Source organism: Corapipo altera, unplaced genomic scaffold (genome assembly GCF_003945725.1).
Source record: "Corapipo altera isolate COAL_440 unplaced genomic scaffold, ASM394572v1 53, whole genome shotgun sequence".
Lineage (NCBI taxonomy): Eukaryota > Metazoa > Chordata > Aves > Passeriformes > Pipridae > Corapipo > Corapipo altera.
The window spans coordinates 10,471,919-10,495,389 of NW_020884900.1; the positions used below are offsets into that span (position 1 = coordinate 10,471,919).

The following is a 23,471-nucleotide window of genomic DNA, read 5'->3' on the forward strand; positions in this document are numbered from 1 at the left end:
GTTGTTTTGTATTCACATGGGACATATTGTGCATCCAGTAACAGCAGCTGTTGAAACAAGATGATCAGATTGGCATAGATCTGATTCCATGCAGCTGTTACTCAATACTCAATACTTGTTAGTCTGTGTGTGCCCCACCTTGCCAGACACCAGGATTTGGGTGGCATAGGTTGTCAGGTATCAGCACAGCAGGATGCAATAGCTAGGACTCAAAGATTTGCTATACCTGAATGCTTGTAAAAGATATGTGGTGTGACCTGTGTGATTGTACTTTCCTGTGAAAGGAGATACAGCACAGCAGACTTTGTTCAGGTTTCTTCTGTATAAAGTCCAGAGTGTAATAAAGACAATATCAGGTCAATAAAACTTCCCTGAGTGAGAATGGTGCCTCCCATCTCCTCCCACTGAACTGCCTTCTGGATGCAAGTATTAAGATACTATTTATGCAGCAAATGTCTGGGATATATATATATATATATATATGTGCATTACAGATAAGACTGGGCTCTTTAAAAAATGTTGTGACTTTGGAGGGCTTTTAGAGTAATGGTGCAGACCAGACTGAATTTATCCTGGGTAGCTCTATACCCTGTTTCTCCATCCTTGTCAGTTTTATGTGTCTTTTCTGTTTCTAGTCTCTTTCTTTAACTGGAGACTTTCCAGTTATCCAGTTAATTCCTATTTTGCTAACTAAGTACTTAAATTATAACTGGTCCTGGATCTACAAATGTCTGGGAAGTACATCTATCTACAGTTTCAGATTCCAGAAGGGATATGATTTTCAAACTTCATCCTAAGAGTTTATCAGGCATCTGGTTGCTGCATGATGCAATGTTTAGCATTGAACAACGCTTTTCATTCAGCAATACTGCAATCACTCATTCCCTACTATTAAAAAGTTTGGGAAAAGTTGCACTTTTTAGTCCATTTGAGATGCTAACTACTGTCTGTACGTAGCATATGTTTCCTACAAAGTGTCTCAAGCAAATCTAAGCACTCTGCTTCTTCCTCCCCACTTGTTTGTCATTTTTTGAGACATAGCAAAATTCAAAAATGATTATGGTAAAAGCAGTTGGTTTTAGTTGCAGAACTTGACTTGGGTTTCAGGCTGCTGTGAGTAATTGGGTCAGACCACAGATTAGTAAAGGTTATGTAGACTTTCTCTAACACATGATGTCATTTCAGTTCTTAGTCCCATTGCAGGCTTGGATCCTTCTTTTTTTATTTTCTTTTTTTTTGTAATTCCCAAAAGCCTCTGTTAGTTCATCATGGATACCACTGTATAAATAAGAAGAAAATTCTGGAAACTCAAACCAAAAAGTATTTCTAGTTTATCTAAGGCAGTTTAACTTAAAGAACAAAATGTTCTCTATATAGTCAATACAAACAAGAATCGTTCCTCTCCCTGACTACCTGTAAAAGCTGAAACACACAGCAGTCTTAATTTTCTCACTTAATTAAAGGATCTGCATCTAAGAAATATCTGCTGTTGGATAATCCCCAACTTGACTGCCTGGGTTGGAGCCCATAGAGTCACAAAGGGTAAGCCAGGACAGTCACTGCTGAGATCTTGTCTTTCTCCAAGGATCTCATGCAACGTATCTAAGTCATCTGCTTTATGTGCCTAAAATGAGGCTGTCTACATCCCTCCTAGTGGGGATAGTGCTACATAGAAGAGACTGAGAAAATGTTTGAAAAGTTGATTAACTTTGAGTCTTTTAAAAACAGCAGTGATTCTCACTGATGAAAACAGATTAACTATTCAAAATTTTTATGTTGCAGAACAGAGGCAAAAGTCTGGTCACCACTTGTAAACGAGGAGGGAAAGACGCATCCTTATAAGATGAATCTGGCCTCTGAGCCACAGGTAAGTGATGGAGTAACTGTATGCTCCTGTTCCTGCCTGCTCCTGTAAGAACAGTTCCTGGCCTGATCCTCCAAGGAGCTGAGCATGTGTCGTTCCATTGATCCTGTTGGGGATAGCACCATGCCCCATACCATCTAGGGATCATGTGGCCCTTGGAAACCTTGAGAGACAGACTCCTTCCCAGGTGAGAAGCCTGCTGCTGTAAGAGCGAGTCAGATACCTTGCCAAGGGTAATGTGCATGGGTCAGGGGCATCCTCTGCCATCTGTGTGCTCGCACCTACTGTGAGGCACAAAAAGCATTGTAGAGCTGTGGCTCAATAAGTCGTTGCTACTATGCTAAACCAGTTGATTTTCATAGGTAGAAAAGTCTTGAGAGGCAAGGTATTCAGTCTTACAGTGTTTTCTGTTGGTTTGGATTTTTTTCTCTTACTAGCAGTCTAGCTGTGGAGGAAGTGGAAGAGAAATACTCCATCCGGTTACATTTTTATCTGTGTGGCAGATCTTGCAGCCTCTGTCTAGGAGGTTGGAGTTGTAACCTATTGACAGCCTTGCTTTGATGGTCTACTGCCTCTGTCAAGTAAATGCAGTAAAAACAGTGATCTGTGCAAGGGCATCACCTGGACTAGATTTAGAGGATTACACTGCAAAAATCTTTAATAACTACACTAAAATCAGTGGCATTCCTATGGATTTTTACTGGGGCAGTGACATGGATTTTGGCCCTAGCACACGTCTTCTGTGGGTCTTTCTAGCAAAATAAGTAGATTATACAACTAGTTTGACCTCTGCAATTAATTAAACTCTAATATTGATGTTTGGGTTGGAAAGAACCTGAAACTAAAGGAGCACATGTGCAGCAACACCCTGCCCAGACCTTGGCCTGGGATCTGTCCATGCTCCCTTTCACATCAAGCTGCTCTGTGTTGCTTGGCTTGAGAATTCAGTGCAGCATTCTCCAGGTATTTCATAACTCAACCAAGGCACAGTGTGAGACTGAACCATTTGGACTTAGTTTGAGCTGGGGCCGTGTGGTGACACCTGTCTGTGACACTGTTGAGCTGAGATCTGGTCCCTCTTCTGCTGCCCAAGTTCTTGAAATGCTCTGCTTCAGCCTTGAGTCTTGGAGGCTATTTCTTGCCAAAGTAGCGGGACAGAGTCTGCACTGAGGCTTTACTTCAAGGCTGCAGAGGGCTGTCATTTAATTCAGCAGGAGACTCAATCCTAGAGACCAATTTCCCAGCTCAACCATTAACCAGAATTTAGCGAAATGCACCAAAATTAAACATAGGGCACAACACATGCCTCAAGAAGGAAATTAAAATAGCTCACAAAGTTAGCTTCGGCAAGAAACCTGCTGCTGCAGCCCTCCTGTCACTTGCTGCCCCACCACTGCACTTTTTTCCCCAGTCCTGCCTGGGTCACTGAATAGATATCCGCTGCTGGTCAAATACTAAACATAAGCTATTATAATTAGCTGATGCCACCTCTTAAACTCACTTCCTGTGGCAGTTTTAACCCTAATCAATGGCTTTCCTTTAGTCAGCTGCCTTTTGCGTGGTGTATTTGTATGTGAATCAGCCCTGGATTCTTTCAGGGATTTTACTGCAACTAAGAAACATGGGTGAGAAAGACCAACCTTAACTCTAGTCTTGCCCTGATTTTTGAAAGTCCAGTTCAAGGGCATCATGAAGGTCAGGCTAGTCAGGATTTAGTAATAATGCTGGTGGTGGAGCACATCCCCTCCTAAATCCTAACCTCAGTCCTAGTTCTCTAGCTCTGGCCATTGGATAGATATCCTAATACTGCTAGTTTGTAAGTATGGCACAACTGAATTTGATGGTAACAACCTGTAACTGATTTGAGCAGAAGAATTTGATGCAAAACTGACTATGGAGAGATTCCTGTTACAAAGCTTTCTGATCAGTGACCCTTGTCTTACTGTTGTACTAAGAATCAACTGTTGCCTGAAAATTAGGCTTTGACCCCTCCTGATGGCTGATACTAGAAAAGTTATTTCCTAATGTGAAAAGAACATTCAAAATTCCACAGAAGTCTTGCCTTTTCTTCTTCCTTTCCTTAAAATTAAGCCAATCAAGTCATTTGCAGTTGCCTATGTGAGTGGGGCTTGCTGTTGTTCAGAGCACTGGGCTTTCCTCTAAAGGGCATTGCCTGCCACATATTCAGAGGAGTTCAGCAGTGTGAGGGGACATGTATCATGTCTCCAAACCACAAGCTCTTATTTACTCTTACTGGATAATGGTGCCCAAACATCCTAATCTGCTGTGCCAAAGAAAAGTGTGAACGCCATCAAGTTTTAAGGTGTTAGGTTTTTTGTTTGGTGGGTTGTTGTTTGGCTTTTTTTCTTTTAAATATACCCATTTCCTTTTTCAGTAGCTGAGGGTAGCAGGTTTGTAGTGAGGTCTGTCTGCTTGGAGCATGAAATCAGCAGAGCAGCTGACTCCTGTCAGAGACTGTGGCAAGTGTTGGCCAAGTTGCTGTGGGGCTGTCTTTGCAGCATTGGCAGGGGTTTTGGCCAGGCCTGCTGCACATCAGCAGTAGCAGAGGGCAGAAGATGCTGTGCATATATATACCAACATGGCAAACTGCTATGAAGTTTACCACAAAGATGCTGATCTCATTTTTCCAACAGGATTGGTTGAAGCTGTGAGTAGAGCTGAATCTTTGAAGGCAGGGCTGAGCTGTTCAGGTTTTTTTAACTTGCTGGCCAGTGAAAACAGTATATTTGCTTTCCTTGGCATCAGTCTTGTGCAGAACACTTATTAACTCACTTACCAAAGAAAATAGGATACACTAAGTCCAAGGGGTTCGATGAAGTCCTGATCCAGGGTCCTCTGACAATGGTTGTCACTGGCTTCGCATATAGCCTTTTGAATGCAGACATATAATCATGTGAATAGCCTTACTTCAGGCTGAAGGAAAAAAAAAAACCTTTTAAACCTTTGGTGTCGTAATTGGACTGTAGTTATTCAGATATGTTACCACCTTTCTTAGAATTAATGTTTGATGTTGCCTTTCCTACCTTCGGTGTCTTAAAAAAAATTTCTCATGCTTGTCTACTTCCTTTTTGTCTTCCTATTTTATCAGTGCAGTTACTAGATCTTGCAAAATAATTTTCAGTTTGTCTCAAGAACTGTATGACTAGCTAGATCACTTTTAAGATCACTGCTTACACGCTTTTTACCCAATTTGAAACAGACTATTTCTTTACTTCTGTAATCCTTTGGGAGGCTGACATTTGGTGACATGCTGTGTCATCTCTGTGGAAGTGTTTTCCCTTACTTGGAATGTAAGTTCAAGATACTTTTATTTGCCTTTGGAAAACAAAAAGGCATTCTACAACCTCCCATGCATTCCCCAAAGTTCTGAATCCAAAGACTGACTTCATTGTCTAAGCTGACCTTTGCCCATACAGCTTTATTATTATTTCATTGCCATTATCCTTATCCTTCTAAATTAATTTAAACTGAGATAAGAGTGACAAAATTGCATTTCATCAAAAGGTGCAGCAGCTCGTTGGTGGTGATGGCTCAGCAGCTGAGGCAGCTTTGTTTTGGTGTGACCATGGCAACATTAGAGGAAGGAAATGACGGTTTCTTAGTATATTTACTGGGTTATTTCACTTGCCCTTCTCACCCAGCTCCTAAGGGCAATCACTCGCATCACAGGCATTTTCCCATCAAGAACTTTTCCTCACCACAGTGGGAAAGATTAAAATAACATGTCTGCCTCTCCCCTCTGCATAATGTTTCTTGAGAAAAGTGATCTCAGCAAGAGAGAACAAGTTACTTGGTGACTAAGGTAATTTTAATTGCTTATGATACTGACCAGAGACCAGCATACCTTTCAGAGTCAGCCATGAGCTCTGGTGATCCTGGACCAGGCGTTAAGCTCTGGACTCATGCACTGGTGTGCATGGCTGTGTTGCCCCTTGGTAAAATAAACAATAAAACTCTATACCCTCTGACTCTTGTCAGAGCTGGGCTCTGTGGGAGAAGGTCTCTGTTTTTGCTGAGTGAGCTAATGGCAGGAAAGAGCTGAGAGTCCATCTGCAAGGGCAGTGAACACCAGAACTATTTCCAGATAAACTTATCCAGCTCCCTGAAGACCACATACCCCATTTGCAGCAAGGCACAGGTATTAACATCAGCTCTCAAGAATGTCTGTGAAAACTCTTGGTTTGAGATGGATAGATCAGCTTCTCTTAGCCCCAGAAAGTATGGGCTTTCAAACACAAGGAAAGCCCATTGTTTTGTTGTTTGGTTTTTTAAAAGAGAAATAACCTCCAGACATGTATCTGGAGGAGCTCTGAAGGTGAATCAGGGTAGTTGTAGGATGAGAGAGTCAGACAGCCACTTCTGTCTTCCCAAGACTTCTTAGAAGTGCCTGTCCCATGCTCATCCTTATCCTTGCAGAGTGATGTCATTGTTTCCGTCTTATGTATTTTATTTCCTTGGATACGAAGAAGGCAAGGGCTATAGAAACTGGGTGTGTGGCTGACTTGGCTTTTGATAAGGCAGTGCATGTGTGGGCAATGCATGAAGCAATAAGTATATAAAGTAACAACACTGTGTTTCAGACAGGGAACTGTGCTGGCATATCGCGACCTGCTGGTTTTGGTTAAAAGGCGTTACTGCATGGGTGTGGAATGTGTTAGGGACGTGAAGGCAGAAGATGTGGGAAGCCAGTCTTGTTGTTTTACCCCCCTACAATAATAAAACCCCAAACCCTTCCTAATTTCTAATCAGATTTCAAAGCATTGCAAAAGATCTTTCCATAGCTGAAAAACCCCAAACAATAACAGAGGGAGAGGTGAAAGTAAAGGCACTTTTTAATACTTGTGATCACAGCTGATGAAACATAGCATGAGGTAGAGTTTGCCATGAAGATGTCCTCTTCTGAGCTGTTGCTACATGTTTGGCACAAGCAGCCTCCCTCCCCAGCACGCCTGCTGGGCATGAGCATTTGCCCATGGGTGGCTTTGCAAGGGCAAGGATGGAGCTGGGGTTTACCTGCTGGTCTTTGCTCTCCTTCACTGCCAGCAGGACCAGAATGCTCTTGCTCCCTGAGGTTTGGTCAGGGGCCTGCTTTCTTAGAGCTGAGTAAACATTTATACTGAGAGATGTTTAATCTTGTTTCCTTTTGGCATGGCTCTCGAGGTGTGCAATCCAGCATCGCCGGCCTCGAGCCTCCAGGTTCTGACTCGGGATGCAAAAATATCCCATGTTTCTGGGGCCATATGGGGCAGTGGGTTTTGTCGGCTCACGCAGCTGCTCCAGGGGTGGGGAGCTGCTCTGTGGGGCTGTGGAGGCTTTTGCTTTTCCTTGCAACTGCAGGGCCTGGGCGCTAATTTTTTTTTTTTTTTTGATTTGTAACATGAGGTCAGAGTGAATCCCCCTATTCCAAGAGCTGGAGCTTTAGGAAATAACTATGCTGGCCAGTCTCCAAATCATTACTCCACACCTGAAACTAATTTTTGGTGGCTTCAAGCAGCCCCCTGCTCTGTATTTGGCCTGCCTTTCCTCTGAGGACTGCAGAGAGATGGTCTGGGAAGGGGCAGAGGGCAGGCAGGGGAGAGAGGGTTTTGTAGGTGTGGTGGCAGCAGGGCAGTAGCCAGCACCTCTGAGGCCCCAGCCCTGCTGGCTGCCTTCAGGCTGTGCTGTGGAGAGAGGAAACCCCACTAAACGGGAGAGGCTGTCTGACCCCTCACATCTTGGTTTAGTTTATTTAGTGAGTACAAAAAGCCTCCAGTTTCCTGTTTATGGTGGTGGTGAGATCAGAGCAGCCAGAATGGCCTTGGACATGTCACTGCAGGGTGGAAGGGTGCCAAAAGCCCACCCTCACCCCAGTCCACCCTCAACCTGCCCAAGGGCACACAAGGCCCCACAGGTTTCCAGATGGTTTTGTGCCCCTGGTTCATGGAATGAGCCCCAGCTTAGCTGATTGAGGTGGCTCATGCTGGACTGGCTGTCTGTCTGTCTGCCTCACTCACAGCTGGGAATTTCCTTGGAGTTCCACATCCCAATTCCTGGTACAAACGGGTCCAGTGGTGGTAGCCATGTCAATCCCTGGTGTATGGTGAAGAGGCAGCAGCTGCCCACACCATGAGCTGGTGGCTGGCCCCAGGCACAGAGGTGACAGCTGATGTAGCTGTGGGCTGGGCGTCAGTGTCGCCAAGCATGGCCTGAGAGGGAGGAAGGGGCCATTGTTTTCCCAGAAAATTCCCCATGACGCAGCCTGCAGCCTGTGCAGTAGGAAATGCTGATCTGCTTCCTGCCCTGGCACAGGGATATTTTCCCTGTCCCCCCAGCCTGGTACCTTTGCTGGCAGCTCTCTGCCAAGAGGGCTGGAGTGATGGTGGTGAAGCCCCTTAGCACCCAGCTGGAATGGCTGTGGTGCAGTGCCCCCATCTGCCCCCAGAGAGGGCTACTGACACTAACAGCAGGCACCCAAAAAACTCACCTGGCAGAAGATGAGCATATTTAACCAAAAGCTGGGGGCCTGCAAACCTTGTTTGTCCTTGGGATTGAGAAATCGCTTTTTCTGTGGAATGAGAAGATTGGCACTGGTGCCTGGAGCACATGGGGTTGGGCTCCAAAGCCACTTGGAGCTTGTTCTTATAGGGGAGGTAGTTTCAGGTAGGGAGAGGGCTGTTGAAGGAATGGCTGAATTTTGAAGTGAGAGTTCAGAAGCAGCTAGCAGAGAAGTTTGTGCAGTTGCTAATCTATTTTAGCTTGGTTTAGCTACTCTGCCAGCCCCTCTGGAGACATGCCTCTGCAGAGGAAGGAGGGGAGCGGGGCTAGTGTCTGTGCAGACAAGGCAATTCAACTATCACAGTATCAGATTATAGTGGTAAAATACTACTCTTGAATATCCTGCCTGGAGGATTTGGAGCTTCCATATCCCAGCTTCAGACCAAAATAGCCACTGTCAGTATCCCTGCTTGCTGCTGACTGCGACCTGCTGCAGACAGGGCTGGTGTAAGGGGACTGAGGCAGCAAGGAAGACTTGCAAGGATGGTGAGACGAGTGATTCAGATCTGCCTGCAGGTGCCAACCGAAGATATCTCTGAAGAGATCTAATGTTAGTCACCGTCCTCTGTACTACTGTCAAAGAAAGAGCAGGTCATGTCCTTACTGGATAAGATCTTGTCCTTTTATTCTTCCTTTGCAAACAGAGGATTGCTTACTGCTCTTGCAGTTTGTGCCCCAGCCATGGATGCTGTTTAGTGCTGCTTGCCCTCTTTTCCTTGTGTTGGTTGGTCCTGGGAATGCCACAGGTTTAGAGACGCTGCAAACTGCAGGCACCTGAACTGCATAAACCAGTTGCTGTCCCCACACATACAGAGTATAGCAGCATTTTTGTACTAACATTTTTCACTTGCCTGCTGGTGGACAGGTTTTTGGGAATATCACATATCTGACTTTTTTTCCAGTACTAAGTCAGAGACTCTCCCAGAAGCACATGATTCCAGAAGCTGAGGCTTTAACAAAACTGCTGCACAGCACAGGGCCTGGATTGGCAGTTCTGGAAAATCCCTGAGTAAATATGTTTGACAGTGAAAACACATTATCTTTTGATCTTGGGATCATGAAAGCACTTGTTCTTTGCAAATTCCTTCCACAGCTCAAGCAGAAAGAGCAGCGTGGCGTGACAGGAAGCGCTGGAGAATTTGGATTATCCAAATGACCTTTATAATGTTACTGCTCTTGTAATACTTGTCTACAGACTCTTGGGTTATACACCTTCAGCACTGTTCTCCAAATGGGATTTTTCTAATCTAATCTTCAGACACCACCTTTTGCACCAATTTCTCTATTTAACCATTATAAACTCCCTTATGATCAGTGACCTTTGTCCACCTGAGAGCTACTACAGGTGTCCTGATACTTTTGAAAGCTTCATTTATGGTCTTAGATGTTACTACACAGCAGAAAACCTATCTGGTGATCAAAAGTAGGCCAAAAGCTCCTGTGTGGGTTCTGTGCCTGAGTGCGTGTTGCAGTTCTTCTCAGAATCAATGTTCTAATGTGTTGTCAGTCTCTCTTCTCCCTCTAGCTGCCTTATTTTCTGAACACTTGTAGGAAGTATAGGATCCTTGAGGCCTTCATCACTGTCAAGCTGATTTGGGCTTGGCTGACAAAGGTGGATGTGGAAATGTGCCCATATTCATGTGGGGTATGTAATGGAGATGCTTTACTTCCTTAGGAAATCAGAATTTCAAAAAAAGTACTGTAAATTATTTTCTCTAATTCTTGGTTATTACTTAAATGTTTCTGCAATATGTTTTGTGACATGTTTTCAACTTTGAGCCTATTTGACCTAAGAGTATAGCCCCCTTAGCCTAAATCTTCTGCCTGTCTTTCATTAAAGCGACTATTTATGTGCATATCTGTAACCCTCTCCCATTCGTGGCCTCCAAATGGTGGGCTAGCATGTGTATTTAATGCTGATATCAGATCATTTTTCCCCATGGTGTGATATACAGGCTGAAGTAACTTTTTTTTCTTTTGCTGAAGTCTACAATTTTGCCATGGGAAAAGACTGTTTTCTTGAGTGCTATTCTGTGGTTTGAATGAGATTGAAACAAAGGGAGATTAGCTAATTACCCCACTCTTTGTTCCTTTGGTGTGTGGGAAAGCTTCATGGCTGACATCCGTACACTTTGGCCAGAAAGCCATGGGAGAGCAGCCCTGTCACCCCACACCTGAACAACTTGAGCTACCCCACTGATTTCAAATGACTTGTAACTAATGAGTGTTTGGATCCATGCTGCTCTTCTCTCAGGGATCCTATGCTCTGCTTGATGCCATAAGTAGCATTTGAACACCATGAAATGAGATGACTCCCATCTGTCAGTCTGGGAAGGCTTATCCAGCTGCCTAAGGAAGTCTGGGGACATAAAAGTGATTTAAAGAAAAATCTGTAGGTGGATTTAGTCATACTTTTTTCTGGAGACTGTTTATCCTGTAACTATATCTCTATCAAACAAATGCTGTGAGATGTTTACAGTGCAGTGAAGGCTCACGTCATTGCTGTAAAAGTCAGCGCCTGTATAGAGTGGGAGTGGGAACTGGTTGTGTTAATTAGAGCTGGGACCCATGGGCCCAGCACGCTAAGAAGTGCCCTGTTTCATCCTATGCCACTGAATATTAGCCCTGTGTTGAAGCCATGCCAAATCTTTACAGCTGGCTGAAACATTTCAAAAAGCATGTTTTGGTGCCATCTTTTAGCCCTCCATATGTCAGCCACCTCTGTGACTGTTAGTCCTGCTCTAGTAAGGCCCCATTGTACTTTCTACTTGCTTTGGTCAAGTATTTTCTCTGGGGAGAAGTAAACCCTGGATGTTGTTATCTCTACCCTAAGTCTGCCAATTCCCAGCCTGCTGAACTGATGATGGGCTTAGAAATATCCCCATTTTTGTTAGTGCTGCCTGTGATTAAGAAGAGTCTTACTTTGTGTCTTATTTAACTTGGATTTGCCCCTTATTAAATTGTAGCCATATTTCTAAGTATACACTAATACTGCTGGGAGCCTCCAGTTTGCAGCAAACCCAGAACCATCTGGGTGATATGTTATACTTCTGATGCTGAAGAAGTTGCTGACAGTTAGCTGTCACTGCCTGTGGGCAGTCTTTTGTATTAACAATGGTCATCTTCCCACCTTTATTTTGGCAATTTCATATCCTGAAATTCCAAAGTTGTTCATCAAAGAGAGCTGTGAACCCCAGTCTTAGCTGAAGGAGCAGAGATGCTCCAGAGCACCTGTAGTAATGGCAAATCCCTTCCTTTTGGGTAACCCTCATGTAAGGGAAGCCAAATTTTCAGATGTCATTGAGCCGTGCTCCTCCTTCTGCCCCTTATCTTCACTTTTCCATAGAAATCAGCCCTCCTCTCAGAAATTGCAAGGAATGCTTAAAATCTATAGTCTTGCATGAGAAGGTAGGTCCTGTGGTTTATCGTAGCCTTGGAGGAGTTCCCAGGTGTGTGGCACCTTGAGCTAATAGCTCTGGCAGTGTTTCTCAGCTCTTATGTTCCCGGTATGTCAACTCTGAAATGTCCTGAAGGTCAGTCATCCTGAAGCCCTCCAGGGTGGGCCCTCATGACATGTGGAGGATGCTCACCTGCTTTGGTGGTTGTGGTTGCCTGTTCCTCAGCTGAGACCACACACAAAGGCCACCAGTGCAGTGGCTGCTTGCTCCATGCTGCCCTCTCACATCCACCTGCATGCCTGAGCACCTCTGATTTTTGCCTCTGCTCCTTTGCATGCAGGAAATAAGGCACATAGGAAGTGCACACAATCGGAGCGCAGTGCCCTTCACTGCTGCCACAGCTTCTGCCCCCAGAGTGATCACTGCTCAATACAACAGCCCGGCAGGCCTCTACTCCTCAGAGAACATCCAGACCTTCAACAGTGCGGTGGAGTCAAAAACATCACCTGGGGCCCCAGAGCCTACCAAGCCGTAAGTACCTTCTTTGCCTCCCATCCTTCCCTGGGCCTGCAGGGGAAGGCTCCAGGAGACACGAGTTTGCTGCAACGGCACCAATTTGTTAACCCAGAAAAGTTGTCTTCCAGATCAAGGGAAGTAGCAGAGGCACAAGTGTTGGATGTTGTTCCCAGGGGCAGGGCTCAGAGGAGTGGGGAACGTTTCATGAGATGCAGAAATGAAATTAATGCTGTTGTGTTTCTTTGTTTAGCAGAGACCGACGCAGTTTCCACGTGCGTTCAGCATGACATACCAACCTGCTGGTCTGAACAGGTGCCTGACAGCTTGTTATGAGCACTTTGTAAAGTTAGTGTTTTGTGCCGGCTTTGCTGCAGTGCTGGGCAGGAAGGTACCAACTAGAACAGAAAGCGCACCCATCCCTGTTCCTGGCTAGCCTGGGATTCATAAACAGGCTCTGGCACAGTTAGGGTATTTCTGTGCTTTGTTAGCAAACTTTGCTTTCCACAGGACTTTTTAAAAGTAGCTGAAACATTCATACCTGTGTGAGTGATTTTATGTATGAGATTGCAAAGGGTCCCAACCTTTAAAGAGCCTGTTAATTTTTGTGTTTGCATCTGAGCCTCACCAAAGACATTACTTTATCGTAGAAGTTCAACGTTTCCCTTTTTTTTCATTGGAGGTAATAAACCAGGAGCTGTCTGAAATCTTTCTGGCTGTGTTGGTCAGGCTACTTAACTGCCCTAAGTCTCTGCATAACAATATCAAACTGCTTGGAAGACTTCGGCCACTTTTACAATAAAAGCTGCAATACCAATGCTTTTGGTAACACTCGACTAAATTTCTGACTTGTGAATGGGGAGACAAAAGCAACTTCAACCTCTGCTTTTGCAGGGTATAAAGACCTGAGATTCTGGTTTAAAACAAGCCTGAAAACTTGCCCCTGACTGAAGCTGGCCCCTTGCACTTGCAGCCCTGTCTGCAACATGGTCCCTTCTAGGCAGAGTTACAGTGCTGTAGCCGGCAGACAAGGTGACAGATTGTTCCTCATTTGCTTTGTAGACTCAGCAACCTCGTTCAGGGGCTGAGCAGAGGCAAAGCAGGACAAGGAAAATCTGACTTTGCATTAACCTGATGGGACCAGCTGGCAGTCAAATAATACCTCTGGTCTAGTCTGGAGTCCCTTTCAGGTGAGAGCACTTTCCTGGAAGCCAGGTAGATTTGGCTGGAAACTTGTGGCTGATCCCTTTTTTTTTCAGGGATCAGCAAAGAAGTGGGTCCCTTCTGGTGCTGTGGCTCACTGTGCTCCTCCTAACAGGAAGGTCCATTGCCAGCCCTGCTGCATGTGGGATACATGGCATCTCCTTAATCTTTTTCTTGCTGAAACACAGCAAGTTGCAAAGGAATGCTGGGGTAACTGTAGATGAAACCGTGGATGCTTTTGTTTAGTGTCACCAAAAGCAAATTAATTGCTGCCAGTTTTCAGTGGGAGCCAGGGACCTCAGCCTGCCACTAGAAACCTGCTGTAGTCTCCCCATTGCACAAGCACGGGATTGGTTCTCCCAGTAGGTTCTCCCTACACACAACCTTCCAGCTACCATTAAATTTCTACCCATCTGTTTTGCTGAGTTATTTGGTACATGGCTGACCTTGCTCTGGGTTTACCTGACATTTATCTGCATCCCCATCCTGCACCCTGCAGATACACAGCCTATCTGAACCCGGCAGCTTGATCCTGCCACTGCACATGGTGACATGACTGGGGACCCAGTCCATGCTTCATCCTTAAAGGGTGTGGGATGTAAATGCAGGGCTGGGGTACATACAGAAAAAAAAGCAAACATGTGCACTGGATTCGGTGTCACAAAGCAGGCAGGAAGGGAGAAGCCCTGCTGCTGAGCACATCTGTTTTGGGACGGGAGGTAAGCTTGCCCATCAGTAGGATGCCCAGGCTAGCTTTGGGAAGAGCAGCAATGAAGGTGGCATTCCTTGTCTGAACAGTGGGACCATGAGTGTGTGTGCAGGGAACTAGTGCACAGTGAAACCCCTGCTGCCACATGTTCATGCTTTTACAACCCCTGCATTTGCTCATCAGTTGAGTGCCTGCATTTTAGTTTTTGTGTGGGCACACCTGGAGTGCGAGACCAGAGCCACAGCATTAGCCAGAAGCCTTTAATGTAAAGTCATATATTCAGTGGGTGTCCTTCAGACAGTATTCTGCAGTTGCTTGATGGCTTGGAGTATTTGGTTTTATTCTTCATTAATTTCTTTCTTCTTTCCTTTCTTCCTCCTGCGCATTTTTCCCTCAATTCCACAATGTAATCTCCAAATGAACCCCCAAACAAACACAACTTTCACTGCCCGTGTGAACACGTGGGGCCGTAGCCGCCCATTGCCAGTGGGTGCCATGCGGGCTCCCGTCGCCTCCGTCTATAACCCTCTGCAGGCACAGAGCTCCGGGTCACCGCAGCGGAGGCACAGCACCTCCTCTGTCCCCAGCCAGGTCCGAGTGGGGCCTGAGCAGCTGAAGCACGCGGCCCAGGTCTGCCCCAACAGCCCCGTGGAAGTGGAGGTGCCAGGACTCAAAGTGCTGCACAGGCAGTTCAATTCTCCCTTGCAGCTCTATTCGCAGAGCAACATCATGGACACCCTGCAGGGGCAAATCTCTTCTGTTAGCCCTGATTTCCCCAGGTAACCTGTCCACTGCCTCTGCAACCAGCTCAGCACATCTGCTCGTCTGCATTTCGGTGTCCATGAGTCCCTCGTCCCTGTCTGTGGCTCATGACATTGGCCGGTCACAAGAAAACAGCATTTACATTTCACCCTTCTGACATTAGTGCATGACTCTTCACAGGAGCTTCGTTTGCATTTTGCCTGTGCCCAGCACTCTGGGAAACACCAAAACATGGGTTTAGCCTGTCAGTGTGTCCATTGCCCCTGCACACCCACACCCGGGGCCTGATGGCAGCTGGTGGTTTTCCTGGAGGAGCCACCTGCAGCAGATGGGTTTGATGAGAGTAGGAGAGTGCTTTATCCTGAAAGCTGGTGTTTCTCCCACACTTGAAATGACCGTTGTTGTTTGTGACTAGCAGGTGCTGCCACACGACTTTGTTCTTTTGTTTCACTGGCCATGGGGGTTTGTGCTGGGCATATTTCATTTCAGGCTGAAACAGGTACCTGTGGTCTCCATCTTTGGCTCATAGCACTCATGAGTTTGGAGCAGCAGGCATGTGGAGGGCCCCATCTGTGTTCCCACCCCTGCCCGCTTGTCTGCAGAGGTTGCTGCAGCACAGGCTGCCTGTTTGCCTGTAGGACTGGGGGATGCTCAACACGCTCTGAGGTTTAGAGGACCTGCAGAGAGCCTCAGCATCACAAGGCCTACATGCTCTTTGATGTTTGCTTTGTGGAAGTTGAGAACCCCCGTGCCCATGCCTCTGAGTGACAGGCTACAGGGTTTTACAGGGAGGACTTGAGTATTGAGACAGGTGAAGCAGAAGCCATGTTTAGCTATCTCACAGGAGGTCTCCAGTCAAGGCTGAATTGTGAACCTTCAGCAGAGTTATCCCACTATGTGAACAAGCAGTTTGCAGCTGTGTGACATGTGGTCTAGGGAGGTGTTCAGTCCCGTGGCCTTCATGGGACAGAACGAAAGGACACAGCCAGACCTCATGGCTCCTCAGCTGCTCCCAGTCCTCTTCTGGGCTGACCACCATGTAGTTCAGAGCAGAAAAATTGGTGTCTTCATCCATGGACCCACATAGCCAAGCTTTGCTGCATGCCAGCAGCCTAGAGATAATGGGAGGCTGAGGATTTACTCCTTCCTTGTTACTCAGTGCAGTTACTTGCTGTAAGTCGCTGCTTTGGCTTATAGTCAGTGCTGTGCATGCCAGAAGTGGTCACACTGCCGTCTGGCTGTGCTGTCCTGGACGGCTGATAATGGTCACAAAAGAGCCCCAGACATCAGCAATTGTTCCATTCCAAAAGTGAGTGCTCTGAGCACTGGGCCTTCCTATAGCCCAGCTATGAGATTGTAAACTTTGCAAAATGTGCTGGCATAAAATAGTAAAATATCATTAGTAAAAAATAAGCAGTGCTTTTCTTTCTGTTTTTATGGGTTTTATTCCCATCTTCTTGCCAATATTGAAGTCTCAGTGATCCAGTGTTAGTCAGTCAGCATTGCAAGTTGCCCATGGTAGCAGCAATGAGATCCAGTAATGGTTGTATGAGTCTGAAACACAGTAAAGGTTGTTGGAGTTGTCCCCTACAAAGTTTCTGCATCGGGGAACTTGTGTGCATGGAAAAGGACACCAGTTGCTGGTGATTGCTGCAAAAAAGTGCCTTTGTAACAGGAGGTGCCATAAATCAGCTGGCATAGGGAGACTCCTTAACCTGCAAGTATAATTTCTGTGTCTGTGGCCTTACCCTTTCAGAAGATACATGTGCTTTTGGGTGAAGTTTTTTCTGCCCTGGCAGTTGGAGGTATTTCACTCTGCTGTACAAATTCTAGGATTTGGGGTTTTTTTATAGCCTTTTGGAAGTCTTGTATATGTAAGTGTATGTATAGAGTGCATCTCTGGGAGAGTTGATTTGTGTATTTTCCACTACCACAGTGCATGGTTAAAATGTGATGGCTTTGTTTGACTCTAGTGCTCTTTAAGATGATTTAGCCTTTGCTTTTTGGATGCATGTTATTGAAACATTCTTAGCATGCAAACTGCAATGAAAGGCTTCTTGCGTAATGATTTTATGGGTGGATAGAGTGGTGGGAGTATATGAGTTTACATAAGCTGAATGTAATGTGGAGCATGGGACATTCTCTGTCTAATAGAAGGCACGTCATTATTTTATTTTGGGTGAGAGGCTTCAGTAATTCAGAATTCCTGAGATTCAGATTCAAAGTTTCAGTTGCTTGCATGTCTGTGCTTCCTGCTCCTCTGAAAATTACTAAATATGGAAACATTTTATTAAATTCTTTTTATGGAAATAGCATTTTATAACACATTTGATGATTTTACCTCTGATGCTTGAAGAGTTTATTATGTAGAGTAACTCCTGGATGACTCAATTGCACATTGGCATGGAAAGTATGCAGCTGCCTCCTCAAGAAAAGGATTTCCCTCTGCAATTTAGTCTGAACTTCAGGATGTTTATGTACTTTTCAGGCAATCACAGAGTACAGGAATGGTGAAACCGAATAGACAATTTAGATTTTTAAGACTGCATTATAGAATTGAACCATCAGAGGAGACTTGTCAGATATCTCATTTTGTTGTATATGTTTTACTGCAGCTACAGAACACAAGGCAGGCAGAAACTTCCTTTGTCCTTCAGTCCATCCCCTAGCCCAGCATTTAGCAATTTAAACCGTTGATTTAAATAATTCCCAGTGGATATTTGTCCAGACTGTTTTTAAATCCTTTAGTATGGAGGTTGCTCACCTGTCCATGGCAATCTCCTCTGGTATTTCAGTGTCCATTGGAAAACTTTTCCCAAGGGATATGCTAAATATCCTCCTGCAGTTTAAGCCTGTAGTTTATCAGGTACCCACTGGATGTGGAGAACATCCTAGGTACTGCCTCCAGCCTCCTTTTTTTCCGTGAAGACCCTTCCAGTGGCACAATGACTGCCCTTTCTGCCATTCTGCACTGTGAAAAGCCTCCCTTGAAGCACCTCAGGCTCTAGGCTGAGGGTGCAAGTCCCTCCTGACATGAGGGGTGACAGCAGCACCTCGGGGACAGCTGAAAGGAGGGCCTAGCCTTAGCAGGCAGAAATCTCCTCTGCCCTTGACCTGCTCATTAACCTTAGTTAAATGCTGTAAATGGGTTGTGGCTCAGAGCTTCCACCTTTAAAATGGAAATAATAACACTCACTTGAAAAACAGATTAAGTTATTGCTAATCAGAGAATCTTCTAGTTAGATTCTACAGCTTTTACTTTGTGAAGGTGGCATTTAGAACTAATTCATAGGGTAGTGGTAAATATTTCTTTTTAATAGAATAAACTTTACTTAGTTTGAGATTCACACTGGTGTACAGTAGCAGTGTAAGGTAATTTATGCATGCAAGGCACATGCATGGATGGCACGGCTACCATATGGGATTCCCATCCCAGCACATGAGTTCTTTATTTTCCTGTTAACAGAGCAGTGATTTCCTGGGCAGAAAGCTTTAGTTCCTGGAGTATATCGTTGTTGTGAAGCAGGGAGAACACTTGGGAACTGGCTGAGGGTTGTCGGTGAGAACCTGTTCACAGTAATGAACACAGACAGCCCAGTGTGACCCCACACCCGGGCTGCACTGACTTGTGTGAGCACATCCAGCACCTCTGCATTTATGGCCTCCTGTTGTGCATTTGTTATGTGCATTCATTCTTCAGTCATATGATGCATTGTGAAAACTTTGCTAGGGGGATTGGCTTTAGTGTTTATCTGTTTAACAAGAGTATTCTCTGTTCCTTCCTCAGTTTAGATCAGCATAGTCAGCCCCCAGGCAGCAGTGCCATAGGCAGAGAATCTGAGGTTTACAAGATGCTTCAGGAGAATCAAGAGTCAAATGAGCCACCCAGACAGTCTGCCTCATTCCTTGTGTTGCAAGAGATCTTGGAGTCAGAAGAGAAAGGTAAGTACTTACAGCACACTTGATCTGAGTGTGCTCTTCCCTTCTGCCATTCCTTGGACCATGTACACTGTTCGAGAGTAACATTTAAAACTTTATTTTCCTTCCTTAGCGGTTGATTGTTCAAGATAGCATGTGTAGGTTATTTCTACAGAAATCTACAGACACTGCCACTAATTTGACTCCTTCTCTCATGGATTAGTTTCAGTGTCTATGGGCCCATATCATTGCTTAAGAAATAAATCTCTGCAACATTTAGTTATCAAGAAGGAATTTTAAAAGTCACAAGAATTCTTCTATACATTGTAAAGTTTGGCCACCTTTAAGATAACATTCACTGATTAAAGACATTTCAAGACTTTGGATGGTAACACAAGATAGTGCTCTTCAGTGAATCCTAATACTTCTGAACTCGAATCCCCTACACAAGAAAAAAGATCCACTTCTGCAGCTGACTGTAATATGGAAGCTGAGTCATGAGCAGTTCATAGCTTTTAACCTCTGAAAATTCTCTCTGCTTGGCATTCTTGATCTGACATCTGGACTTGCACAGTTCAGGGCTATAGAGTTTAAGATAAAAAAGCCAATTAACGTAGTTGGGGGCCAAATTGTACTCTCTTCTCCCCTTAAATAAAATAAAGTAAACAAATGAATAGGAAAAGAATTCCAAGAATGACCTTTATTTTTCCTTAGGCCAGTTGAGACTGTCTGTTGTGTTATTAGCCTGGCAGTGGTACGTTCAGTTTAATCCAACAAAAGCCTGGTGCTGAGATGTTCGCCACAAAGAGAAACAGATCAGCCAAGTGCTAGTAGGTCTGAGGGATCTGTAAGGAAACAGCAAAATGAAGGACATAAGGAAACAATAGGAATAAAGAAACCAGAATCTTTGAGTCTTTAATATGCTGTTAAAATACCTACCCAAAAGTGTCTTTTAAATATTGAGTGTTTGCAGCTTGCCCTCAGGGTTCAGCTCCTGCATGGAAGGGACTGGAATAGCCGGGACTTCTCACAGAGCCGAGGTCCACCCCTGTGCTTAGTAGTGCTGAAGAAGATAAGAAGCAAAAGCCTCTCTGTTTTATCTTTCTTTGAAGATTTGCAGCATTATTGGGATTCTCTGGCACAAGGTTTGCCTGCCGGATCACAGGCCAGGATAGGCTTTGGCATTACTCCACCGTGAGCTGATAATCACCCTTGGGGAGCTGGGCCGGGAGGTTACACAGCCCCAAAGGAATGTCTGTCCCCGAGGAGACAGTGCCCCAGCCTCCTGTGCTGCTGGGCCAGCCTCAAACACTGCTGCTGAGTCAGAGCATGTCCTGCGATCAGTGGATAAATGGCACATCGATGGCGGCTTCTCCCAGCCTGTCTCCAGGCAACGGCTTGTGAAATAGCAGCTGTGAGCAGCTGGGACAAGTCCCCTGGGGCATCGATGACTGTATCCTGCACTGACTTACACCAGCTGAGAGCCTGGCCCCAGGGGCTGAGCATGGGCATGGGTGTTTGGAAGCACCATGACTGGTCTGTGGTTAGACTTGACCCTGTACTCCTAAGTGGAGAGTGTTTCACAGGGTGGAACCTGTCATGTTTCCTGCAGGTATTTGATTAATCTGATTCCTTTAGAGAGATTTAAAAACATGCTGTCAGTGTTGCTGATATGAGCAAAGTGCTGGTTGAAGCAGAGGGATTGGGCAGAGGTGATAGGGAAGAGTCTGAAAATGTGGTTGCTGCTGCATCCTTCCCAGTGAGAGTCACTTGCAGCAACTCTGTTGGAGGCCAGGTGCTTCCTGCTGTGTTTGGAGGGTTAAGGAACTTGCACCTCTGACCAGCATCTCTGCACTGGGTGTAAACCTCTGAGCTGAAGGCTGCCCCAAAGGCAAACCAGTGCAGCATTACCTGCGCCATGGGTGAGCAGTGGTGACAGGGAGGTGTGGTAGGCAGTTCACCCCTTTTTCCTTCAGCTCTTCTATCAGTGATACTGCTCTGGGCTGTGACGTGTCCCTGACGACCTTGCTGGTCATTAGGGTGTGCCTTTGGAGGGTTTTCTGCCCCTTGCAGCAGGAACACTCATTGTAAATGTGCTCTTGGTTTGACACCAGTCAGAAGGGTTTTTATCAATGTTCCTCCCAGTCCAAGGTGTGTTGGTGAAATATCATGGAAGTCTCAGCAAGCCTCCTTCTCTTGTGTGAAACCCCTTGCAAAGGCCATATAGATAAGATGTCCCATCACTGGTGTCATTTTATAAGAGGCTCCTTTTTCCCTGCAGATTTAAAGGCTTGCCTCGTATCTCACATCTAGGATCCACTGCTGTTTTAGGCATCCAGGTCAGCACATGTCTCCTGCTAAGGCCCTGCAGAACATCCCTGCCCAGGGAAGTTGCACTAGGGAGATCCCTGGAGCATGTTACGCAGCAGCAGGGGTGTGCAAGGTTATCCCCGGTGTCTCAGGGCTCTACAAGAACACGGATTTTATTAACCAAATCTTGCAGGAGTCTTGGGGCAGCCAGCTCCACTGTATAGCAGACAGCAGACTGGAAAAGGACTGTGACAGCCCTCCCTAGCTTGCCAGGACACCCATGTCTTTCTGAGCCCAAATCTGGAAATAAGCTTGATCCTGAGTGTGTGATCAGGACACATCAGGCAGATTTGAGTGCTGCCAAGGCTGGGGCTGAGGCTTTGCTTTGCTTTGTGCATCTGTGCATGTGAAACACATCAGCTGAAGTCTGATGGGCTTTTAAGATGAGAAGAGACTCATCTGACTGCCCTCAGGCCCTCAAATTTCCAGGGCCAGGTTCAGCTGTGTCCCTTCTCTCCCTCCTCCCCACACATCCCTAAATCCCTGCTCACTTTCCATGCATGAATCCCTGCCTCAGAGCTGGGATTAAAGAACATCATGCCCCCAGCACAGCATTGGCTTGGGTGGAATAGCCTTCAGCCACACAGCTCACACGCTCTGAAGCACTTTTCTTCCACCTCCAGGAGACCCTACCAAACCATCTGGATTTAGGAGTGTCAAAGCCCCCACCACAAAGGTGGCCTCATCGATTGGGAATGCCCAGAAGCTGCCCATGTGTGAGAAGTGTGGATCTGGCATTGTGTAAGTAAGCCTGTCCCTGGGGTTGCAAGCCAAGCATCCCATGCCTGTGCGAGGGGCTGAGGTACCGCACCCAAACCACTTCACTTACCCACATCCAGTGCACCCAGGAGCCAGCTCATGGCACAGTTATTCTCACCAGCTTTAATAATGCTAATGTGGCAGTCCCCTGCAGTGAGGTAGGAGCTGGGTTTCCATCCACAGATCCATATCAATGGAAACCAAAGCAAGTCCCTCTGAGACGAACTTCAAAGCAGTTGTTGCTGCAGTGTTTTGCTTCTTACCTGAAATCTATTTACATAACCTGGAAAGAAAATGACCTTTCCATTCAGGGCCTGTGTATTTAATGCATTTCATGTCTTGGTGCTCCCAGATGTGGTAGGATGACTTACCTTGGTGGTCAGAGGCAATGGGGACCAGTAGAGCTGTGTTCTGCTCCCTGCTCTCCTGTAGGAGCACACACCTCTACTGTGTCTGCACAGACATATTTTTTGTTGTCTTTATGTGGGTAAAATCCAGCTTCCAGCACAGCAGGGGTTTGGGTTTGATACAGAGCTGCTGTACTATGTGTGACAGCATGAGGGACCCAACTCATGTCTCTGAGTTATTGTTCAGTTTCTCAACCACATATTCTTCCCTGCAACCCCCTTAACACTTGACTACAAAAGTCGAGTACTGGTAGCCCACCTGCACTGTCATGGAAGAATTCCAATTTCTCCAGTGCTGCCCACCACAAGCTGTCAGATTGTTGCTGAGACCCACTGCACTGTGATTGCCTGGTCCTGGCATGCTTGGAGCACCTCGACCAGCAGAGTCATTACAGAGGCAATCCATACTCTGTAAAATATGAATGAGAGACAAACCCTATAATTATTCTACCAGCTGGGTAGATCTGGAGAGAAAACACAGAGCTATGAATAGCACTCAAAACTAATGAATTATGGAAAATATAGATGGCTGCTGGAACAAAACAATACTGGAAAATTGTTGTGTTGTGGCTGGTGGTAGTTAATGAGTTGCTGTGTAGTTTTCCTCATCATCTGCTGGGTTAAGCTATGAAGTTTTCCAGTAAGGGCTGGCCCATATTTGGCTAGTTCCATTCACTGCAACTCCTGAGCAGCAGTGCTAGAGATCAGAACCAGGATCTGTGCTTCTCCCACATGTACTTGGCATGTCAATCACTAGCAAAAAGGCAGTGGCTCGCTGAGCAGCCTTCATCCACCTTGGCTGTTGACAGGCAGTCATTTCTGGATTTTCCCATCTGCTTATTCTGGACCTGGATTTTGCTCCCCCAGGTGGTCTGCTATTTGATCCTGGGCATTCGAGTGCTTTAGCCATCAGCTAAAGATGCCACCACAGTAATTCTTGCCACCACAGGTGATAGGACTGTCCCAGTGAAACTTAGGCAGGCCAGTGCTGGGAAACACCTTCTAGATGAGGG

At 45.8% G+C, this 23,471-nt stretch overlaps 1 protein-coding gene across 2 annotated transcripts in view; it reads left to right on the forward strand.

The window, feature by feature from the left end:
* Positions 1-23,471, forward strand: part of PDLIM1 (PDZ and LIM domain 1) — a 44,173-nt gene that overhangs the window by 19,954 nt on the left and 748 nt on the right. The window contains exons 3-6 of one of the 2 annotated variants that reach the window (XM_027649536.1): positions 1,783-1,867; positions 12,158-12,348; positions 18,792-18,946; positions 21,916-22,033. In XM_027649536.1, the coding sequence (XP_027505337.1) occupies positions 1,783-1,867; positions 12,158-12,348; positions 18,792-18,946; positions 21,916-22,033 (549 nt within the window). Of the gene's footprint in view, positions 1-1,782; positions 1,868-12,157; positions 12,349-12,392; positions 15,022-18,791; positions 18,947-21,915; positions 22,034-23,471 lie in introns of those variants that run through there. The other variant, XM_027649537.1, reaches the window with a different exon arrangement.